At 44.0% G+C, this 19,318-nt stretch overlaps 1 protein-coding gene across 1 annotated transcript in view; it reads left to right on the top strand.

The window, feature by feature from the left end:
• The first annotated feature begins 5,230 nt into the window (after nucleotides 1–5,230).
• Nucleotides 5,231–19,318, top strand: part of NWD1 (NACHT and WD repeat domain containing 1) — a 40,661-nt gene continuing 26,573 nt past the window's right edge. Inside the window, 7 exon segments of the mRNA XM_066252644.1 lie at nucleotides 5,231–5,719; nucleotides 5,721–6,219; nucleotides 6,222–6,443; nucleotides 12,697–12,902; nucleotides 14,292–14,468; nucleotides 15,647–15,764; nucleotides 16,729–16,887. Of these exon segments, the coding sequence (XP_066108741.1) occupies nucleotides 5,312–5,719; nucleotides 5,721–6,219; nucleotides 6,222–6,443; nucleotides 12,697–12,902; nucleotides 14,292–14,468; nucleotides 15,647–15,764; nucleotides 16,729–16,887 (1,789 nt within the window). The 5' untranslated portion in view covers nucleotides 5,231–5,311.

Genomic DNA, 19,318 nt, shown 5'->3' with positions numbered 1-19,318 from the left:
CAGGAAGGTGGGGTCTCATCTGCCCAAAGGTGAGAGTAGGGATTAGTCCCTGTGACTATTGAGGCTATCACTCAGCTCCCACTTGGTCCCTTGGTTCTCACCCCACCCTCCACCTAGGTCATCCTCTATTCTTTTTATTTTTACTTTTTTATCATCATTTTAAAAATTAAATGAGAAACAGAGAGGCAAAGAGACTCCTGCATGCACCCAGACTGGGATCCACCCAGCAAGCCCCCTACCGGTTGATGCTCTGCTCATCTGGGGCCACTTCTCCGTTGATCAGCAACCAAGCTATTTTAGTGCCCGAGGCAAGGCCAAAGAGCCATCCTCAGCACCTGGGGCCAACTTGCTTGAACCAATCGAGCCATGGCTATGGGAGAAGAAAAGAGAGAGAAAGAGAGAGAGAGAGAGAAGGGGGAGAGGGAAGGTGAAGAAGCAGATGGTCGCTTCTCCTGTGTGCCCTGACTGGGAATTGAACCTGGGACTTCCACATGCCAGGCCAATGCTCTACCACTGAGCCAACCAGCCAGGGCCCCTCCATTCCAGATACCAGAAAGACTTTTCTGAAAATGCAGCGTTTCTCCACCACTTCCTGCTACTTGGGTTCTTATTACTGCTCATGGGTTAGTAACACATCAGTTTGTGGGTTATTAGTGTGTCAACTTATATTACCAAGCATATTAAATATAGAAATTTATGTTACCCAAATTATTAAACATATGAATTTATATTATTAAAAATATTAACTATATTTATTTATCTACTTAGTAAATGTATGAATATATTATGAACATATTAAATATGTGGATTTATATTCTATTATAAACATTAAATGTACTGATTTATTTAAACATATTGAATGTAGTAATTTATATTAATAGTATTTTAATTTTATTAAAATATATTAATTACATTATTTATTACTAAAATGTTAAATGTATAAATTCATTTATAAACATATTAAATATATAAATTTAATTTTATTAAAATATCTCAATCATATATTATATATTACTAAAATTAATGTATGAATTTATCAACATTAAATATATGAATTTAGATTATGAGCATATTAACTATGTGGATAAATTAAATCTATTGTTTTATTTAAGGATATTAAATGTAACTTATATTAATTCTATTTTAATTTATCAATTATTAATACTTTTTTAATATATCAACTGTTATCTATTAGATGTATATTTTTTTATTTATTCATTTTTTTTAGAGAAGAGACAGGGAAGAGGGGAGGAGCAGGAAGCATCAACTCCCATATAAGCCTTGACCAGGCAAGTACAGAGTTTTGAACTGGTTACCTCAGCATTCCAGGTGGATGCTTTTATCCACTGTGCCACCATAGGTCAGGCTAGATGTATATTGATTCTAGTAAAGACATATCTATTTAAAAAAATAAACTTTTGGGGGGATCATTTTAGATTAACAGGAAAGTGATAAAGTTAGATAGTTCAGACTTCTTGTATATTCTTTGCTCAGATAAGTTAACATCTTATGTGATCACAATATATTTGCGGGAGGTGATAAATTAACACTGGTACTTAACATCAGCACATGAAGATTAATTAGACTGCAGACTCCATTCAGATTTCCTCAGTTTTTTCATTAACATTCTCTTTATGTCCCAGGACCCTATCCAGTGTCCCACATTGTGTTTAGTTGACATGTCTCCTTAGGCTTCTCTGGTCTGTGACAATTTCTCAGTCTTCTCTTGTTTTCCATGACCTTGACCGTTTTTGAGGAGTACTGGCCAGGAGGTTTATAAAATGTCCTTCACTCTGGGCTTGTCTGGTGTATTCTTGTGGTTAGACTGGGGTTCTAGATTTCTGAGAGGAAGATCACAAAGGTGACATTCCCTTTCCATCCCACCCTATCAGGGGTTCCTGATGCCCACCCAACATCACAGGTGATGCTAACCTTGGTCCTTTGGTTAAAATAGGAATGACATATCAATTTTGAATATACTGTTTATGTGAATAATATTCATGACTACTGCTTATTTGAACACTTACTATGTTGCTATTGTTTACTCTATGACACAAAGCTAAATATACTAATTGCTTTCATGATATGTCTGCCCTCAAGGCCACAATCAGTGTCTGGGGTCTGTGCTTTGGGATGGGGCTGGATTTATAGCTCAGCCAGCCCCTCTCCAACTGTATTGATTTCTGGCAGTCTTAGAGCATGAGTTTTCTCATCTGTAAAATGAAACTAGTCAGAGTTAGTACATCATGGAGACATTGTGGCATTTAAAGGGTCTTATTTCAGCTATAACCTCATTTGAGCTCTAAGCAGCAATGTCAGATCTAGTCCATTAGGATATCCCACATGAAAGAACAGATAGAAACGCCTTGAAAGTAGCAGAAAGCACAGGGCATATCAACAATGGCATCTTGGGACACCTGGTTGTCTAGGTACCTTGCTCAGCTCACTTTTTAATAAAACTTATTATTTTGAAATAGAGATTCACAGTAAGCTGCCAAAATAGTAGGAAGAGATTCCATGTATCCTTTTTTATTTTTTTTATTTTAAAGAAAAAAGAGTTTATTATTTACAGGCCCTGGAGTGGTCGAGGCAGGCCAGGGGCTACTCAGCAAGGTGGAGGGAGAGAGAGAGGAGGGGGTGGGAGAGCCTGGGGATCTACTTTTTTTTGGGTGGGACCTACTTTTTATTTATTTATTTTGACATTCAATATTATTTTATATTAGTTTCAGGTGTACAGCAAGGTAGTTAGGCATTTATATAATTTACTTGGTAATCCTCCTGATAAGTCTAGTACCCATCTGGCACCATTCATAATTATTACAATATAATTGACTACATTCCCTATGCTGTACTTGACATCCCTGTGACTTATTTTGTGACTACCAACCATGTATCCTTTACCCAGTCCACCCCCCAAAAGGTAACAGCTTGCAAAACTAGAGTACAATATTGCCTGACCTGTGGTGGCACAGTGGATAAAACGTCGACCTAGAAATGCTAAGGTTGCCGGTTCAAAACCCTGGGCTTGCCTGATCAAGGCACATATGGGAGTTGATGCTTCCACCTCCTCCTCCCCCCCTTCTCTCTCTGTCTCTCCTATCTCTCCCTGTCTCTCCCTCTCCTCTCTAAAAAAAAAATGAATAAAAAAAAACACTAGAGTACAATATTACAACCAAGAAGTGGACATTGTTACAATCTAGAGAGATCTTCACTTTTACAGGCACACATTTGTGTTTGTGTGTGTGTGCCTATGTGTGTTCCTTCAGCATGACAGTCAGCTTTTCACAAGTATTCGTTCATAGGAAATCCTCATAGTAGCTCTTCAAGATGGACTAGTATATCCATGTTACAGGAAAGAAAACAGATCAGAGAGGTGCAGTGATTTGTACAAGGACACACAGCTTGAGGATAGTCTTGGATTGGTTCATGTCCAAGAAGGGTCCTTTTTTGGGACTGTTAGTTGCCTCTATACCTCTGACCTTTATTCAGAAGGCTGAAGTGGGTGTGTGGTCACTCCATGGAGGACTTTCAAGTGGCTCTTGTCTTTGGCTTAGAGACTAAGTTCTGTCTCTAAGGGCCTGGCTCACATAGCTGCAAAGAGCTAGGAGCCTTTGCTGAGTGCAGGGAAGCTTCAAAAATAACTTCTTGGGTCTGACTGCTATTTTTTTTATTAATTTTAATGGAGTGACATTAATAAGTCAGGGTACATATGTTTAAAAGTGACTGCTATTTCTAAACAATGGCCTCCAAGAAGTCAGTGTGGGCCTTTGGTTCTGGAAAATACAGGTTGTCAGGGCAGCTACAACACACTCTGAGACAAGGGTCTGGCAAAGGATGGCCTGAGGGCCAAATCTAGCCCACTATTTATTTTTGTAAATAAAGTTTTGGGTTTTTTTTGTGTTTTTTTTTTTTACAGAGACAGAGAGAGAGTCAGAGAGAGGGATAGATAGGGACAGACAGGAACGGAGGGATGAGAAGCATCAATCATCGGTTTTTCATTGCGACACCTTAGTTGTTCATTGATTGCTTTCCCATATGTGCCTTGACCATGGGGCTACAAGCAGACCAAGTAACCCCTTGCTCGAGCCAGTGACCTTGGGTCCAAGCTGGTGAGCTTTGCTCAAACCAGATGAGCCTGTGCTCAAGCCGGCAACCTCGGGGTCTCGAACCTGGGTCCTCCGCATCCCAGTCCGACGCTCTATCCATTGCGCCACCACCTGGTCAGACATAAATAAAGTTTTATTGGAACATACTCAAGAGCATTCATTTGCATGTTGTCTATGGTTATTCCATGTCATTCTGGTACATGTTGAGCTTCAGGACCAATCCCCACCTCCCAACTGCGTCTTCCAAGTGTACCCACTCAGACCAGTTGATGACACAATGATGATCGCACTCTCTTCCTTCCTTTTCCATTTTTGCAGTCGTTGAGTGGGAGATAGAACAGGGCCTGCTGAGTTTGACAGATGGGGACCAGAGGGCCACTGTCTTCTTTTTTTTTTTTTATAAATAAAATTTTATTTTAATGGGGTGACATCAATAAATCAGGGTACATATATTCAAAGAAAACATGTCCAGGTTATCTTGTCATTCAATTCTGTTGCATACCCATCACCCAAAGAGAGATTGTCCTCCGTCACCTTCTATTAGTTTTCTTTGTACCCCTCCCCCTCTCTCTCCTTCCCTCCCCCCCACCCCCCGTAACCACCACACTCTTGTCCATGTCTCTTAGTCTCGTTTTTATGTCCCACCAATGTATGGAATCCTGAAGTTCTTGTTTTTTTCTGATTTACTTATTTCACTCCGTATAATGTTATCAAGATCCCACCATTTTGTTGTAAGTGATCCGATGACATCATTTCTTATGGCTGAATAGTATACCATGGTGTATATGTGCCACATCTTCCTTATCTAGTCTTCTATTTTTTTTTTTTTACAGTGATTAAAGCCTTTAAACAAACTCTTGGCCAATACAGCAAGAATCCATAAAAGAGTAGTGTCCTTAACATGTTCACCAAGTCCAAGTTGGCCCCAACACCATGCCAGATCCCTGAAAAATGCAACCCAACCCCAGTTCAGTCTGTTAGGAGCTGTCACAAGGAGCAGGAGTCCAGGAAAAGTCCACATCCAGGAAAAGTCCGCATGGCACTGGAATTGTTGTCACAATTCTATACTTTGCAGCTCACATCCAAGTCCCAATGACCGCTGCTTCTAGCTGGTAATGATTCAGGTAGACTGGAAAAGGGCCACTGTCTTCTTGAGAGAGATCCAAGACCTTAACAAACGCGTCCTGGAAGACTGTACCCTAAAGATGGTGGACCGGCTTGCAGATGGCTGCCTGGACACGGAGGCCCAGAACCTTCTTAGCAGCCTCAAGGGATGCATCGCTGACAGGCAGCCCGGAGTCCTCAAGGCCGCCCACCACCTGTCATGGAGCTGTGACCTTGTGAACCCCAAAAATAAGGCTCATGCTCGGTACCTGAAGGAGCTAGGGGAGCAGTTTGTGGCCAGGGCTAACCACCAGGTCCTCGAGCGCCTCTGGGAACTGGAAGCAGGTCGGCAGGGATTGGCATGGCTCTACCAGGAGATCCGCCACCACTTGGGGCTGAGTGCTAAGGCCACAAGGACCTTCTGTGGGTGCCAAGATCTCCTAGCCCAGGTGGGACAGTGACTCCGGCAGAGTGACGGCCACCCCCACACGCTCCTGGTGCTTTTCGGACCCCCCAGGCATTGGAAAGACAGCTCTGATGTGCAAGCTGGCTGAGCAAATGCTGGGGCTGCTGGGCTGCAAGATGGTGACTGTCCTGCGGCTCCTGGGGACATCACAGATGAGCTCTGATACCCGCAGCCTGCTCCAGAGCATCTGCTTCCGGGTGTGCCTGGCCTACGGGCTGCCCCTGCCTCCTGCCTGGATCCTGGAGGCCCACACCAGGGTGGTCCAGTTTTTCCACACCCTCCTGCACACTGTCTCCTGCCGAAACTTTGAGTCCCTAATGATCCTGCTAGACTCTCTGGATGATGTGGACTTCATCCACCATTTTCGGAGGGCCCCTTGACTGCCTCCCAAGTGTCCCCCGAGGGTCCATCTCATCCTCTCGGCCTGCTCAGGACAGCCGGGAGTCTTAGGCACCCTGCAGCAGACACTCATGAACCCTGAATCCTACTGGGAGGTGAAACCGCTCTCCAGCAACCAAGGGCAAGAGATGGTCCAGCTCCTGCTGTCGGTCAGAGGAATCTGCTCTGGGCCAGCCTCCCAGAGTGCGGGCACCCAGGGCAGCTGAGGCTGGCCTTTGAGGAGGCCTGGAAATGGGCCTCCTTTTCTGTGCCCGCCCCTCTGGCCTCCACTGCTAAGGAGATGATGCACCAGCTGTGTGCCCGTCTGGAGCAGACCCATGGGCAGCTCCTGGTGGCCCGAGTGCTGGGCTACATTGCGTCTTCCCGGTAAGTCTCTGTTTTCTCACTCATTTAAAAAAAATTCTGAATTAATTTTATATTTTATGCTAGTAAGTAGAGCTCATGTACAAGAACAATATAAAACATATTACACAAAAGTCACTCTTTTAAAAACAAATGATTTAATAGACTAAGTTGTAATCTAATATACAACTCATATGTTTTAATACATTTTACTGAGAAGAATTAGTTGCAATGCATTTTTTTTGAAAGGTGCTTTCTGTCCTAATTTCTACAGATAAAATTCTACTTTTTTGAGAACAAACAAGGAAATTCTCAGAAATCTCAGGTGAAAACGTTTTACAGATCTGAGAGAGTCTGATAATAGTTTATAATATTAATCTGACCTTTGTTATTATTGTTTTCAATTTAGCCTTGTTCTAGATCATATATTTTTTCTTTTCCAGTCATCCCCCATTCTCCTCCCCTTTGTCAGCCATCAGCTGTTCTTTGTATCTATGGGTCTGTTTCTGTTTTGTTTTGCGTATTTTTTGTTTTGTGTTTTAGATTCCACATATAAGTTAAATCATATGGTAGTTGTTGTTCTCTGACTTATTTCACTTAGTATTCTATCACCTAGGTTCATTTACGTTGTCACAAATGGCAATATTTCATTCTTTTTCATGGCAGAGTAATATTATTTTATATATTATATCTATATCTATATCTATATATCTATCTATGTCTATTATATCTATCTATATCTATATCTATTATATCTATCTATATCTATATCTATATCTTCTTTATTCATTCATTCCCTGATGGACATGCTCAGGTGCCAGAAAAGTCTGTTCTAGGCTTTTCTTGGTGTTCCTTAGCTTTTAAAGGCATCACTCCAATCTGTCTTTGTCATCTCGTGGCCTCTCCCTCTATGTACCTCTGTCTGAATTTCCTTCTTCTTGTAAGGACACTGCTCACTGGATTAGGGCCAACCTTAATCCAAGATGACTTCATTTTAACTTGATCAATTCACCAAAGTATTTTTCATTTATTTGTTTTTTCCATTGACTTGAGAGAGGGAGTAGTGAAGGGAAAGAAAGATGAAGAGAGAGAGAGAGAGAGAGAGAGATGTTCCATTTAGTTGTGTACTCATTGATTGCTTCTTGGACATTCCTTGATCAGGGATCAAACCTACAACTTGGCACTCTGGGATGACACTTTATCCACTGAACCACCTGGTCAGGGCAAAGTTTGTTTCCAAATAAAGTCCCATTCACAGGTTTCAGGTGGACGTTAATTTGTGGGAAACACTATTCAACCCACAACAATTCATATACTATGAAGTTCATTCTTGCCTGACCAGCGGTGGTGCAGTGGATAGAGCGTTGACCTGGGACACTGAGGTTTCTGGTTTGAAACCCTGATGTCACTGGCTTTAGTGTGGGCTTGTCAGCTTGAGTGCAGGATTGTTGGCTTGATCCTGGATCATCAACATGATCCCATGGTCTCTGGCTTGAGCCGAAGGTCACTGGCTTGACTAATGGGTCACTGGCTTGGCTTGAGCCCCTAGTCAAGGCACGTATGAGAAGCAATCAATGAACAACTAAGGTGCTGCAATTATGAGTTGATGCTTCTCATCTCTCTCCCTACCTGTCTCTCTCTCTATCTCAAATCAATAATTTTTTAAAAAAGCTTTAAAAAATTAAGTTCATTCTTTTAAAGTGTACATTTCAGTGGCATTGTGTACAGTCCCAGTGTTGAGCAACCACCACCATCCATCTCTAGAACATTTCATCACCCCCAAAGGAGACCCCATCCATGTTAGCAGTCCCTCCCTATTCTTGCTCCCCAGTTCTTGACACCCATTACTTTGCTTTCTGTTTCTATGGAGACAGAAATAGAATATTTTGTAAAATTTTTACTTTGAAGTACTTTCAAATTATATATATGGGAAGGACTCCCATAGTGCAAAATATAGTGCAAAGAATTCCCACACATCAGCACATCAGGTTTTCTCAGTCTTGGCACTACTGACACTTGGGGCCAGATCATTCTTTGCAGTGTGTGTGGGTTTCCTGTGCATGGTAGGATGGTGAACAGCATCCCTTGCTTCCACCCACAAGGTAGCAGGAGCACCAGTCCCCATAACGACAACCAAAAATGTCTCAGGGCGTTGCCAAGTGTCCCTTGTCTGCAGAATAGGCTCTTGTTGAGACATGCTGCCAGATGCACTTCTTCTAGAATCACCAATTTGCCACATTAGCTTTGTTTCTCCCTCTCTTCCACTTTCTCCCTCTCATTTATCAATCTTTTTCTTCATTCCCTCCTTCCATTTTCCTATCTATCTATCTATCTATCTATCTATCTATCTATCTATCTATCATCTATCATTTTTCTTTCTTTCTATATATTTTTTTACTGATGTATCATCTATTTCTCTAGCTAGCTATTTTTCTTTTTATTTAAAATCCTTTTTATTTATATTCTATCTTGCTTTCTTTTTATTTATCTATCTAATCTCTGTCTCTATATTAACCTATGTACACACACACACACACACACACACACACACACACTTTTTCCCTAAACCCTTGAGAATTCATCACAGGTGTCAGTCCTCTTTACCCTTAAATATGTCATATATTTCCCAAGAACTAGGACAAGCAGAACTTCACAAGACAATTATAAAACTCAGCAAATGTATCACTGACATAATATTATTTAATTCATAGTTTATAGTCAAAATTTGACAATTGTCTCAAAAATGTCCTTTATATCTGCTAATTCAGGATCATATATTGCATTTAGTTGTTGTCTCTTTGGTCTCTTATAATCTGGAACATTCTGCTGTCTTTGTCCTTTTGAAAAGTACGGGCCACATTCCTCAATTTTTAATGGGTAATGTACCATGCATGATCCAGTTTTGACCTCTAGGTCAGCAGGTCTGGGGTGGGGCCTGGGACCCAGTGTTTCTCCCAAGTGAGACTGCTGGTCCAGGGAGCACACCTACTGGGAGGGGAGAAGATTGTAGTTCTGTCCGCCTGGTTTGGTCTGATGTTTCCTTGTGATCACATGCAGGTTAAACTTGTGTGATGCTCAACCCTTATCGGGCACCAATTTTTTTTCCCACTATAAATTTGCAACGTTCCCCTTTGTAATTCATAAACAATATGTGGGGAGATCTCAAAAAATAAATCTCCTTAAAGCAAAACTTTTCTGAAGAAACAAACCTCAAGCTTATGTCTACATCTAATTTCAGGCTTGTAGCCTGGGGGTCAGCAAAACTCGAACAGGAAAATCCAATTCCAGTGTGTTTATAGAGTTTAAGGGAATGAAGGCTGAAATGAGGTTACTCAGCCCAGAGAAAGTTTCCGGGCTTCAAACTCTGATGAGCCAGAGGTGCTAGGTATGGACAGTGAGTCCGAAATACAGCAGGAGAGGGGAGTGTGCTCATCAGATGCACTCGTGGCCGAGCTCCTGCTCCTGGGAGGGTGAATCAAGGCCAGTTCCAATTTGCAGGCACATCAGACAATAGAGCTTTCCCTTAATAAAAACAGCCATCAGGACCACTAGAGCCCATCCTCAGAAATGCTTGATGATGCAATTTTGCAGTTTTGGGAGCAGTCTTCCTCTTTTTTTGTTTGACAGAGACAGAAAGAGAGAGAGAGTCAGAGAGAGGGATAGATAGGGACAGACAGACAGGAACGGAGAGAGATGAGAAGTATCAATCATTAGTTTTTCGTTGCGACACCTTAGCTGTTCATTGATTGCTTTCTCATATGTGCCTTGACCATGGGGCTACAGCAGACCGAGTGACCCCTTGCTCGAGCCAGCGACCTTGGGCTCAAGCTGATGAGCTTTGCTCAAACCAGATGAGCCCGCACTCAAGCTGGCAACCCTCAGAGTCTCAAACTTGGGTCCTCCACATCCCAGTCCAACGCTCTATCCACTGTGCCACCACCTGGTCAGGCAGTTTTCCTCTTTCTGATCTTAGTCTTTCACTGCAAGTGAGACAAGATGGCCAGAGATCAGTGAGACGGGCTTCTGTTTGTTTGTTGGTTGGTTGGTTTGTTTGCCAGGAACAGAATCTCACTCACACTAACACATAAGAAATAAGAGCTTTATGCCAAGATCAAGGGAGGAGCTCAGGAACCCAGGGCCCCGTATAGCCAACTCCAGGGAGCATACCCCAGATTTTGCCAATGGTGCCCCAGAGTGGGGGCCTGGCAAGGACTTGACAAAGACAGACCGGGAAATATTCCAGAAGAAGGGGGTTGGGCCATGAGGCCACTCTGATGCTGTCTTTATGGAGGAAGCAGAGTTGTCATGGAAACTGGCAAGCCACAGAAATCAGGGCAGTTTCTCAACCTCTCTCCCTCTGGATTCTGTCCACACACTAGCTTTTGATCTAGATTCTTCCTTCCTCCTCCCCAGAAGTTCAGCTTGCCTCAAGCTTCTGTTGGCATCCTGAGCTTCCATTTCGGGGACCTGACTCCACCAATGACTCCTTCTTGAGTCCTAATTGTAAAATCTGGGGACACAGAAATCCATTGACCTTTTTGGCCCAATTCTGATCCAATTAGTAAGGTAGGGGGCATCACAAAGTATAGGAATACCCCTCCTCCAGGTGGGGAAAGCAGGTTAAGGATGGTATCTATAGGAGAGGTGATTTCAGTGCCTCAATTCAATGAAAATATGTTTGCAGATAGAGTTGGTGTGGTGTGATGGTCGAGCCCCTGGCCCTCGAAGCAGATCTGAGTTCTAGTGGTTCTCAGCTGGGGAGATTCTTCTTCCTCCACCCAGGGAACACTTGATGATGTCTAGAGACATTTTCTTTGTCATAACTCGGGGTGGGAGGCTTCTACTGATATCTAATGGGTGGAGAGCAGGGATGTGACTCAACACCCTGCAGTGCACAGGACAGTCCTATAGAGAATGACTGAGTCCCAGGGTCAGCAGTGCTGAGTGTGAGGAAGTCTGCCTTAACCTGAGAGACCCTGTCCGCTGCCTCTCTCTCTCTCTCTCTCTCTCTCTCTCTCTCTCTCTCTCTCTGATGTTGATACCCACTTTGTCATACAGCACAAAATTCTAGACCCTGGCCAGTTGGCTCAGTGGTAGAGCATTGACCCAGCATCATGTGGATGTCCCAGGTTCAATTCCCAGTCAGGGCACACAGGAGAAGTGCCCATCTGCCTCTCTCTCTCTCTCTCTCTCTCTCTCTCTCTCTCTCTGATGTTGATACCCACTTTGTCATACAGCACAAAATTCTAGACCCTGGCCAGTTGGCTCAGTGGTAGAGCATTGACCCAGCATCATGTGGATGTCCCAGGTTCAATTCCCAGTCAGGGCACACAGGAGAAGTGCCCATCTGTCTCTTTCTCTCTCTCTTTCTCTCTCTCTTCCCATACTGCAGTCATGGCTCGATTGGAGTAAGTTGGCCCCAGGCGCTGAGGATGGCTCCATGGCCTCCACCTCAGGAGCTAAGAAGAGCTCAAGTACTGAGCAATGGAGCAATGCCCCAGATGGGCAGAGCATCGCCCCCTAATGGGCTTGCCTGGTGGATCCTGGGTCAGGGCATACGTGGGAGTCTGTCTCTCTGCCTCCCTTCCTCTCACTGAATAATAAAAAAAATTCTAATGAGCAGATATTCTGTATATGTGAAGAATGTGGCAAATGTCTTGATCAAAATGAGGACTTTTCTCAACATCAGAGAATTTTTAAAAATTTACACAAGCTGTTTCTACCCAGTGGAGTGCAAACAGAAGCCAGCCTTCCTCTCTCCCTGCTCTGAAATGAACTCAGATATTCTCCATCCCTACAATGCTATCAATTACAGGCAAATCCACAGTTTTCCCATTTCATGCTTGCAGAAAGCCCATTCAGTTCAGCACCAAAATGTCAGTCAATCGTCCTATTTAAAGCCACTCCCTTTCTCTCACTCCACCCTTTCTCAGGCCAGGAGACATGAGGTGGGTCGGGGAAGGTACTGTTGGTTCCTGCGTTATTTTCCTAAGTTACCTCCTCTCTCCCTCCCTCTTCTCACCCAGGGAGGAGATGGTTCGAGGTTCTGTAACTGTGTGGATACAGAATGAAAGATCAGGAAAGTCTCACCAGTTGGGTATACAGCTGGAACCAGGCATCAGTGCCACTGGGCCTGGGCACTGTCCAAATGCTGATCCTCAGGGTAAACCCTTTTGTGACAGGCAGGACACTATGCAGCTGGCCATGTCCCTCCCTCCCTTGGTGACCGTGTCTTTTACCTGCAGGAGACACAGCCATGTTTCCCTCCTTCCTCCGGGCACGGGCTCTCAGAGGCAGCGCTGAAGGACATCCTGTCCAGGGATGATGAGGTCCCGCAGGCTGTGTACCAGGACTGGGCCCCACCCAGCAAGGAGCTGCTGCATTTCCCACCCCTGCTCTGGGTGAGGCTTCGCCGTGACCTGGGAAACTGCTTGGCCAGGAGACCCGTGGATGGCTTCACACTCCTGACCATCGCCCACAGGGAGGTCCACTGCAGAGGTCATGCTGTCAGAGTGCCCAAGAGCAAGAACTCACCGGTCAGGCTCCCCCTTGATCCAGATCCTCTACTCCCCCCATTCCCAGAGAATCAGGTCCACTCAGCACAGCATTCGAGGGTGTCCATGCACCAACTCCAACACAACTAACTTATTTTTTAAGTTGAGGAGAAATTCACAGAATATAAAATTCACTGTTTTAAAGTGTACAATTCAGTGGCACTTAGTGCAATCACCATGTTGTGCAACCATCACCTCTAAGTAGTTCTAGAATATTTTTATCATCTCAAAGGAGACCCCATCCCTATTATTAGTCACTCCCCATCCCCCTATAGCCCCTGGCAACCACTAACCACTTTCTGTCTCTGTGTGTTTGCCTGTCCTGGGCATTTCATATAGATGGAATCATACAACACGTGGTCTTTTGTGTCTGGTTTCTCTCATTCAGCATCATATTTTCAAGATTCATCCACCTTGTAGTATGTGTCAAAGCTCCATTCCTTTTTATAAATGTATGAATGGGCCTTGGCCGGTTGGCTCAGCGGTAGAGCATCAGCCTGGCGTGCAGGGGACCCGGGTTCGATTCCCGGCCAGGGCACATAGGAGAAACGCCCATTTGCTTCTCCACCCCCCCTTCCTCTCTGTCTCTCTCTTCCCCTCCCACAGCCAAGGCTCCATTGGAGCAAAGATGGCCCGGGCGCTGGGGATGGCTCCTTGGCCTCTGCCCCAGGCGCTAGAGTGGCTCTGGTCGCGACAGAGCGATGCCCCGGAGGGGCAGAGCATCGCCCCCTGGTGGGCAGAGCTTCGCCCCTGGTGGGCGTGCCGGGTGGATCCCGGTCGGGCACATGCGGGAGTCTGTCTGACTGTCTCTCCCGGTTTCCAGCTTCAGAAAAATACTAAATAAATAAATAAATAAATAAATAAATAAATAAATAAATAAATAAATAAATAAATATAAATGTATGAATGTATCACTATTTTGTTATTCATTCATCCACTGATGGACCTTTAGGCTGTTTCCACCTTTTGGTGAGTGTGAGTAGTGCCGCTATGAACTTGCGTGCACAAGGTTTTCAATTCTTTTGGTATATATTCAGAGTAGATATATATACTGTATACAATTCCAGGAGTAGAATTGCTGTATCATACAGTGACTTATATTTGTTTAACATGAGGAGCCCAAAGGCTCCTTTGTAAAGTAAATGTATTTGGGGTGGGGGAGGGCCAATTTAGAGATAAATGTTAGGTAACAAATAGGACAGGTGGTCAGCAGACTTAGCGAGCATCCAGATGGTGGTTTAGGGTGGACCTTCATTTGGGAACTGCTTCATGGAAGGCCATGGCCGACTCTGAGCTTGCCTGGTCCCCCAGGTCCACTAGTCCATGTCCTCTCTCTGCAGAAGGCTGGCCAAGGTGGTCCGAGAGCGCTACTTGTCAGAGCCCGGGAATGCCAAGAGGCAGGGAATCTTGGCTGACTTCTTGGGGGCCTGGAGCCAGGGCACCAAGAAACTCATCACCCTGCCACTGGTGGGGAAGCCCTTGAACTTGGACCGCAAGGTGAGGTGTCTTCACTCCTATTCCCCACCTTCAACCTCCACCATGTTGTGTGAAGAAGACCAAGCACTATTCACACATTTCCTTCCAGTCTTTCTTCTTTTATGCCCAGGAACTCTAAGACTTGGCCTCCTTAGCTGGTGTGCTGCCCCTTATTTTTTGTCTTTCAAAAACCTCAAGTCCTAGCTCAAATGCCTGTTCCTTCAGGAAGCCTTCCAGGTTTTTCTTCCATCTTGATTACTTGTTCTTCGTGTTCCCCTCTCTCTGAGATAAAACGTATAAGTTATTAAAAAACTTTTAGCTTTGAAATTATTTTAGATTTACAGAAGAGTTTCAAATCGAGTACAGAGAGTTCCCATGGACTCTTCTGTCAATTTCCCGAGGTGACTGTCCTCCATAACTGTGTAGCACATTGATTACAACTAGCAAATAGACTTGTAAGTCTTGTGTTGTCATTAGATTTTTCTTTTTTCTTTTCTCCCCAGATGGACAGGTGAGGCCAGAGCCAGGGCCAGGCCTGATTGCTTCTTGGTGCTTCCTTTTCTTCTCTCTGATGACTCACAGTTCTCCCTGTACCCACAGCCCTTGTAGGCTCAGTCTCATCCTTTCCTCCTGGGTCGTGGTCTGTACTCCTTCCAGGCCTCCCAGCCTCAGGACCTCTTGCTTTAGTCCATCCTCCAAAGAAACGTTTCTGACAATGCAGTCTGACCATGCCTCTCGTCTAACACCTCCCATGCCTCCCCAGTGCCCTCCGTGTCCTGTCCAACCTCCTCAACCTGATATTCAAGATCTTTTGCCTACAAACTCCCTAGTCTCACTCCCCACCATAATTATCCACTCTGTCTTATAATTCAGCTCTCCTAAAACTCTCATCACGTTCTCTCCTGCCTCTGAACCTTTGCACAAGCCATTTCCTTACCCAGAAATCCTATTATTTTCTGACACATTTCACCAGACAGACTCCTGCTTACCTCTGAGGTTCTGCTCAGGTGCCCCTTAGATTCCCTGATCCCCACATCCTTCCCCCTTCCCCAACCCAACTTGTGGTAGGTATAGGGTATCTCTGTCCGAAATTGTGTTCTTACTCCCTCCAATATCACATGGTACCTAGCCTGGCCTATGTTTGTGGAGTGAATGAATGAGCTCACGTGGTAACCTGACTGCCATCTCCTCCTCTTCAGGTGGCCCCCTAGCCCCTGTGGTTCTCAGACACTGTTGCAAACCTGCAGAAGCTGAAGGAGTTGCCCTATCATCTGCTCCACTCAGGCCGCATCAAGGAGCTGAAGCAAGAGGTGCTGGGTGAGCCCTTCCGCCCCACCTTGGAGCAGGTTAAGCAGATCTTGATCCTCCGCTATGCTTGTCCTTTCCAGAGCCTGGGAAGAGCAAAGGGCAAAAGTCAATATCCTTGGTTCTTTTTCGGGCACTGGGTCTCACCTGGTATGGTTCTGCACCCCCTTCCCAGGGGACACTTGGCAGTGTCTGGAGATATTTTGGTGTCAAGACTTGGGGAAGGGGTGCAACTGGCATTGAGTACTAGTTGATCGTGCAAAGGATCAGAAAGTCAGCCTTAGAACAAGAGAGATCCTTTTTCTATTTGTCTATCAATATATCATCAATTGTCTCTATCTCTATTTATCCCCCATCTATATCTATCATATCTACCTGTCTTTCTGTCATTTCTATCTCTCTCATCTGTATATTTCTATCATCTTTATATCTATCCATCTATTGTCTATTCACCCATCTTTCTTTTTGTCTATCCATCATCTCTGTCTCTACCATCTGTTTGTCTATCTAGCTATCATTTCTGTCTCTCTCTGTCATCTATAGCAGTCACCTTTATGTTTATCCATCCATCATCTATCTATTCAGACATCTTTCTGTCTATCCATCTGCCTGTCTAATCTATTTGATCTATCTATCTATCTATCTATCTATCTATCTATCTATCTATCTATCTATCATCTATCATTCATTCATTCCTGTGATTCTCAACCTGAGGTGATCAGGAGTGATTCTTGGCAAAGTTCATGTTTTTGATTATTGTGACTTTGAGGGGTACTAATGGCATCTGGTGGGTGGAGACCAAGGATCCTGCACAATACCCTGCAATGCACAGGACTACCCACCACAGAATAATCTGGTCCCAATGTCAGCAGTGCTAAGAGTGAGAACCTCTGGGAGAACTGGAGAGGTAAGAGCCCTCCTCCCAGGATGAACTGGAGGGAGTCTGTACTCCCCATTAACCCCTTTCTCCCTGCAGACAACATGAACTGGATTTCCTGCCGGGGTGTCTCTGAGGGCATTGAGAGCCTGTTGGATGACTTCAACTTGTGCGCCCCTTATGTGGACTGTCCCGAGGTGGGCCTGGTCCGAGAAGTCTTCCAGCTGTGCCGCCCAGCCATGGAGCTCCAGGGCATGGGTGAGTCGGGTTGGCCTGGTGGGGGTCTCTCTATACTGAGCACTAGAAGCCCACTCCCCTCACTGATCCAGTAGCTGGATTTTTTTTATTAGTTCACACACCTTTCCTGTCTACATCTTTGGGGTTTCTCCCAGTCCAGCCTCTAGAACTTTAAGTTGAACCAGGAAGGGCTTTGAAGTGAAAATTACCAAAGCAGTGCCTATTCCTCCACCCTGACCCAGCACCTGTTTCTAGACAAGAACCAGATAGGTGATATTTCAGATAAAATCAAGGAAATTATGTCAATACTTAATATAACAAGAGAGAAAACATATTCCCACAGATTTTTTTACTGATGAAATTCAAAATATAATAATTGAGCATGACTTTTTTGGTAATTCAGGTCTACTAATGAGAAAGAAAAAGGGGATTCTCATTCTGAGGAATAACATTTTGCTTAATTGTATTTCGAAGTTGGTGTTTCTTATCATCCCATAGATTGCAAACATTGATCTGTAAAAATCATTCTTAGCTCTCTGGGCAAGTCATTGGGCTGCCCTATAGATTGAAGAATTTCTGAGTCTAATGTGTTGTTGGTATTCAGGGTCTCATGAAGAGGAGCCAGAAAGGAATGAGGCAGCAACAATACTGCAAGTGGAGGGCCCCAATCTCTCCAGGATTGAGGTGCCTTGGAGAGATCAGCTATCCAATTCATTAAGCAGAAACATGACATCATGCATGAGAAACTAACAAGCAGAATACAGTGTACAATTTTATTATTTAGTTTTGAAAAATTGATTAGATTGCTCTTGCCCTTTCTGAGACATAACACCACACTATCTGCTGTCTGATTCCTGACCTGCAGAAAGCTCCAGCAGGGCCAAGCATCCAGGTCCTTGGGCCCTCCCTGGACGTGACTGCCTTCAGTCATGTGTGCTTGGTCTTGACCTTCACTTCCTCAGGATGGGAACAGAAAGTCACTTGGTGCTTTGGCTTTCCTCTAATACTGATGCTTAGTCCAGGATAGTATTTTATTTGTTTTTGTTTATTAAATTGGGGTAACATACATGTAACATAAAGTTGCCAATCATAATGATTTTTAAACACACTGTTCAGTGGCATTAAGTCAATCACATTGTTCTGTAACCATCTCTACCATCCAACTCCAGAACTTTTCTTCTTCCCAAACTGAAACTCTTGCCCCATTGAATACTAAGTCCCCTCCCCCAGCCCCTGGCCCCCATTCTTCCACTTTCTGTCTCTATGAATTGATTAATGTAGGGACGTCATATAAGTAGAATCATACAGTATTTGCCCTTTTGTGTGTGACTTATTTCAATCAACATAATGTCCTTAAGGTTCATCCATGTCATAGCATATGTCAGAATTCCTTCTTTTTTAGTGTTGAATGATATTTCACTGTATAGATTAGTGGTCCCCAACCCCCGGGCTGTAGACCAGTACTGGTCTGTGGGCCATTTGGTACTGGTCCGCAGAGAAAAAATAAATAACATGAAACATTGTCAGAATAACGAATTTAAATACAGCCTGAATAATGAGGACATGCTCGTTTCTCCTTTAACTTAGCCCAATAAATACTGTAAGTTCGACAATTATATTTAAAAATATCACAGTTTTTATGCTAGTTGCATAATTTTATTTTGTGCATTTATCCATCCCACCCTAAAGGCTGGTCCATGAAAATATTTTCTGACATTAAACCAGTCCATGGCCCAAAAAAGGTTGAGGACCACTGGTATAGATAGACCACATTTTGTTTATCCATTCACCCATTGATAAATACTTTTGTTGTAAGCAATACTGCTGTGAACATGGCTGTACAAATATCTTTAAGACTATTAATTCTTTTTCTTTTCTTTTTTTTTTTTACAGGGACAGAGAGAGAGTTAGACAGGAACAGAGAGAGATGAGAAGCATCAATCATCAGTTTTTCGTTGCGACACCTTAGTTGTTCATTGATTGCTTTCTCATATGTGCCTTGACTGCGGGCCTTCAGCAGACTGAGTAACCCCTTGCTCGAGCCAGTGACTTTGGGTCCAAGCTGGTGAGATTTTTTGCTCAAACCAGATGAGCCCGCGCTCAAGCTGGCGACCTTGGGGTCTTGAACCTGGATCTTCCGCATCCCAGTCTGACGCTCTATCCATTGCGCCTCCGCCTGGTCAGGCTAGACTATTAATTCTTTTGGTATGTATACCCAAAAGTGGGATTTCTGAGTCATATAGTAATTTTATGTTTAACTTTTTTCCAAATTTTATTTATTGATTGATTTTAGAGAGAGAGAGAGAGAAGAGAGGAGGGAGAGAAAGAGAAACATTGATTCGTGGTTTCATTTATTTATGCATTTATTGGTTGATTCTTATAAAGGTTCTGACCAGGGATCGAACCCACAACCTTGGCATACTGGGACAACACTCTAAACAACTGAGCTCTC

This window comes from Saccopteryx bilineata, chromosome 1 (assembly GCF_036850765.1).
Source record: "Saccopteryx bilineata isolate mSacBil1 chromosome 1, mSacBil1_pri_phased_curated, whole genome shotgun sequence".
In the NCBI taxonomy this organism is placed as follows: Eukaryota; Metazoa; Chordata; class Mammalia; order Chiroptera; family Emballonuridae; genus Saccopteryx; species Saccopteryx bilineata.
This window is presented reverse-complemented; position numbering and strand designations above follow the sequence as displayed.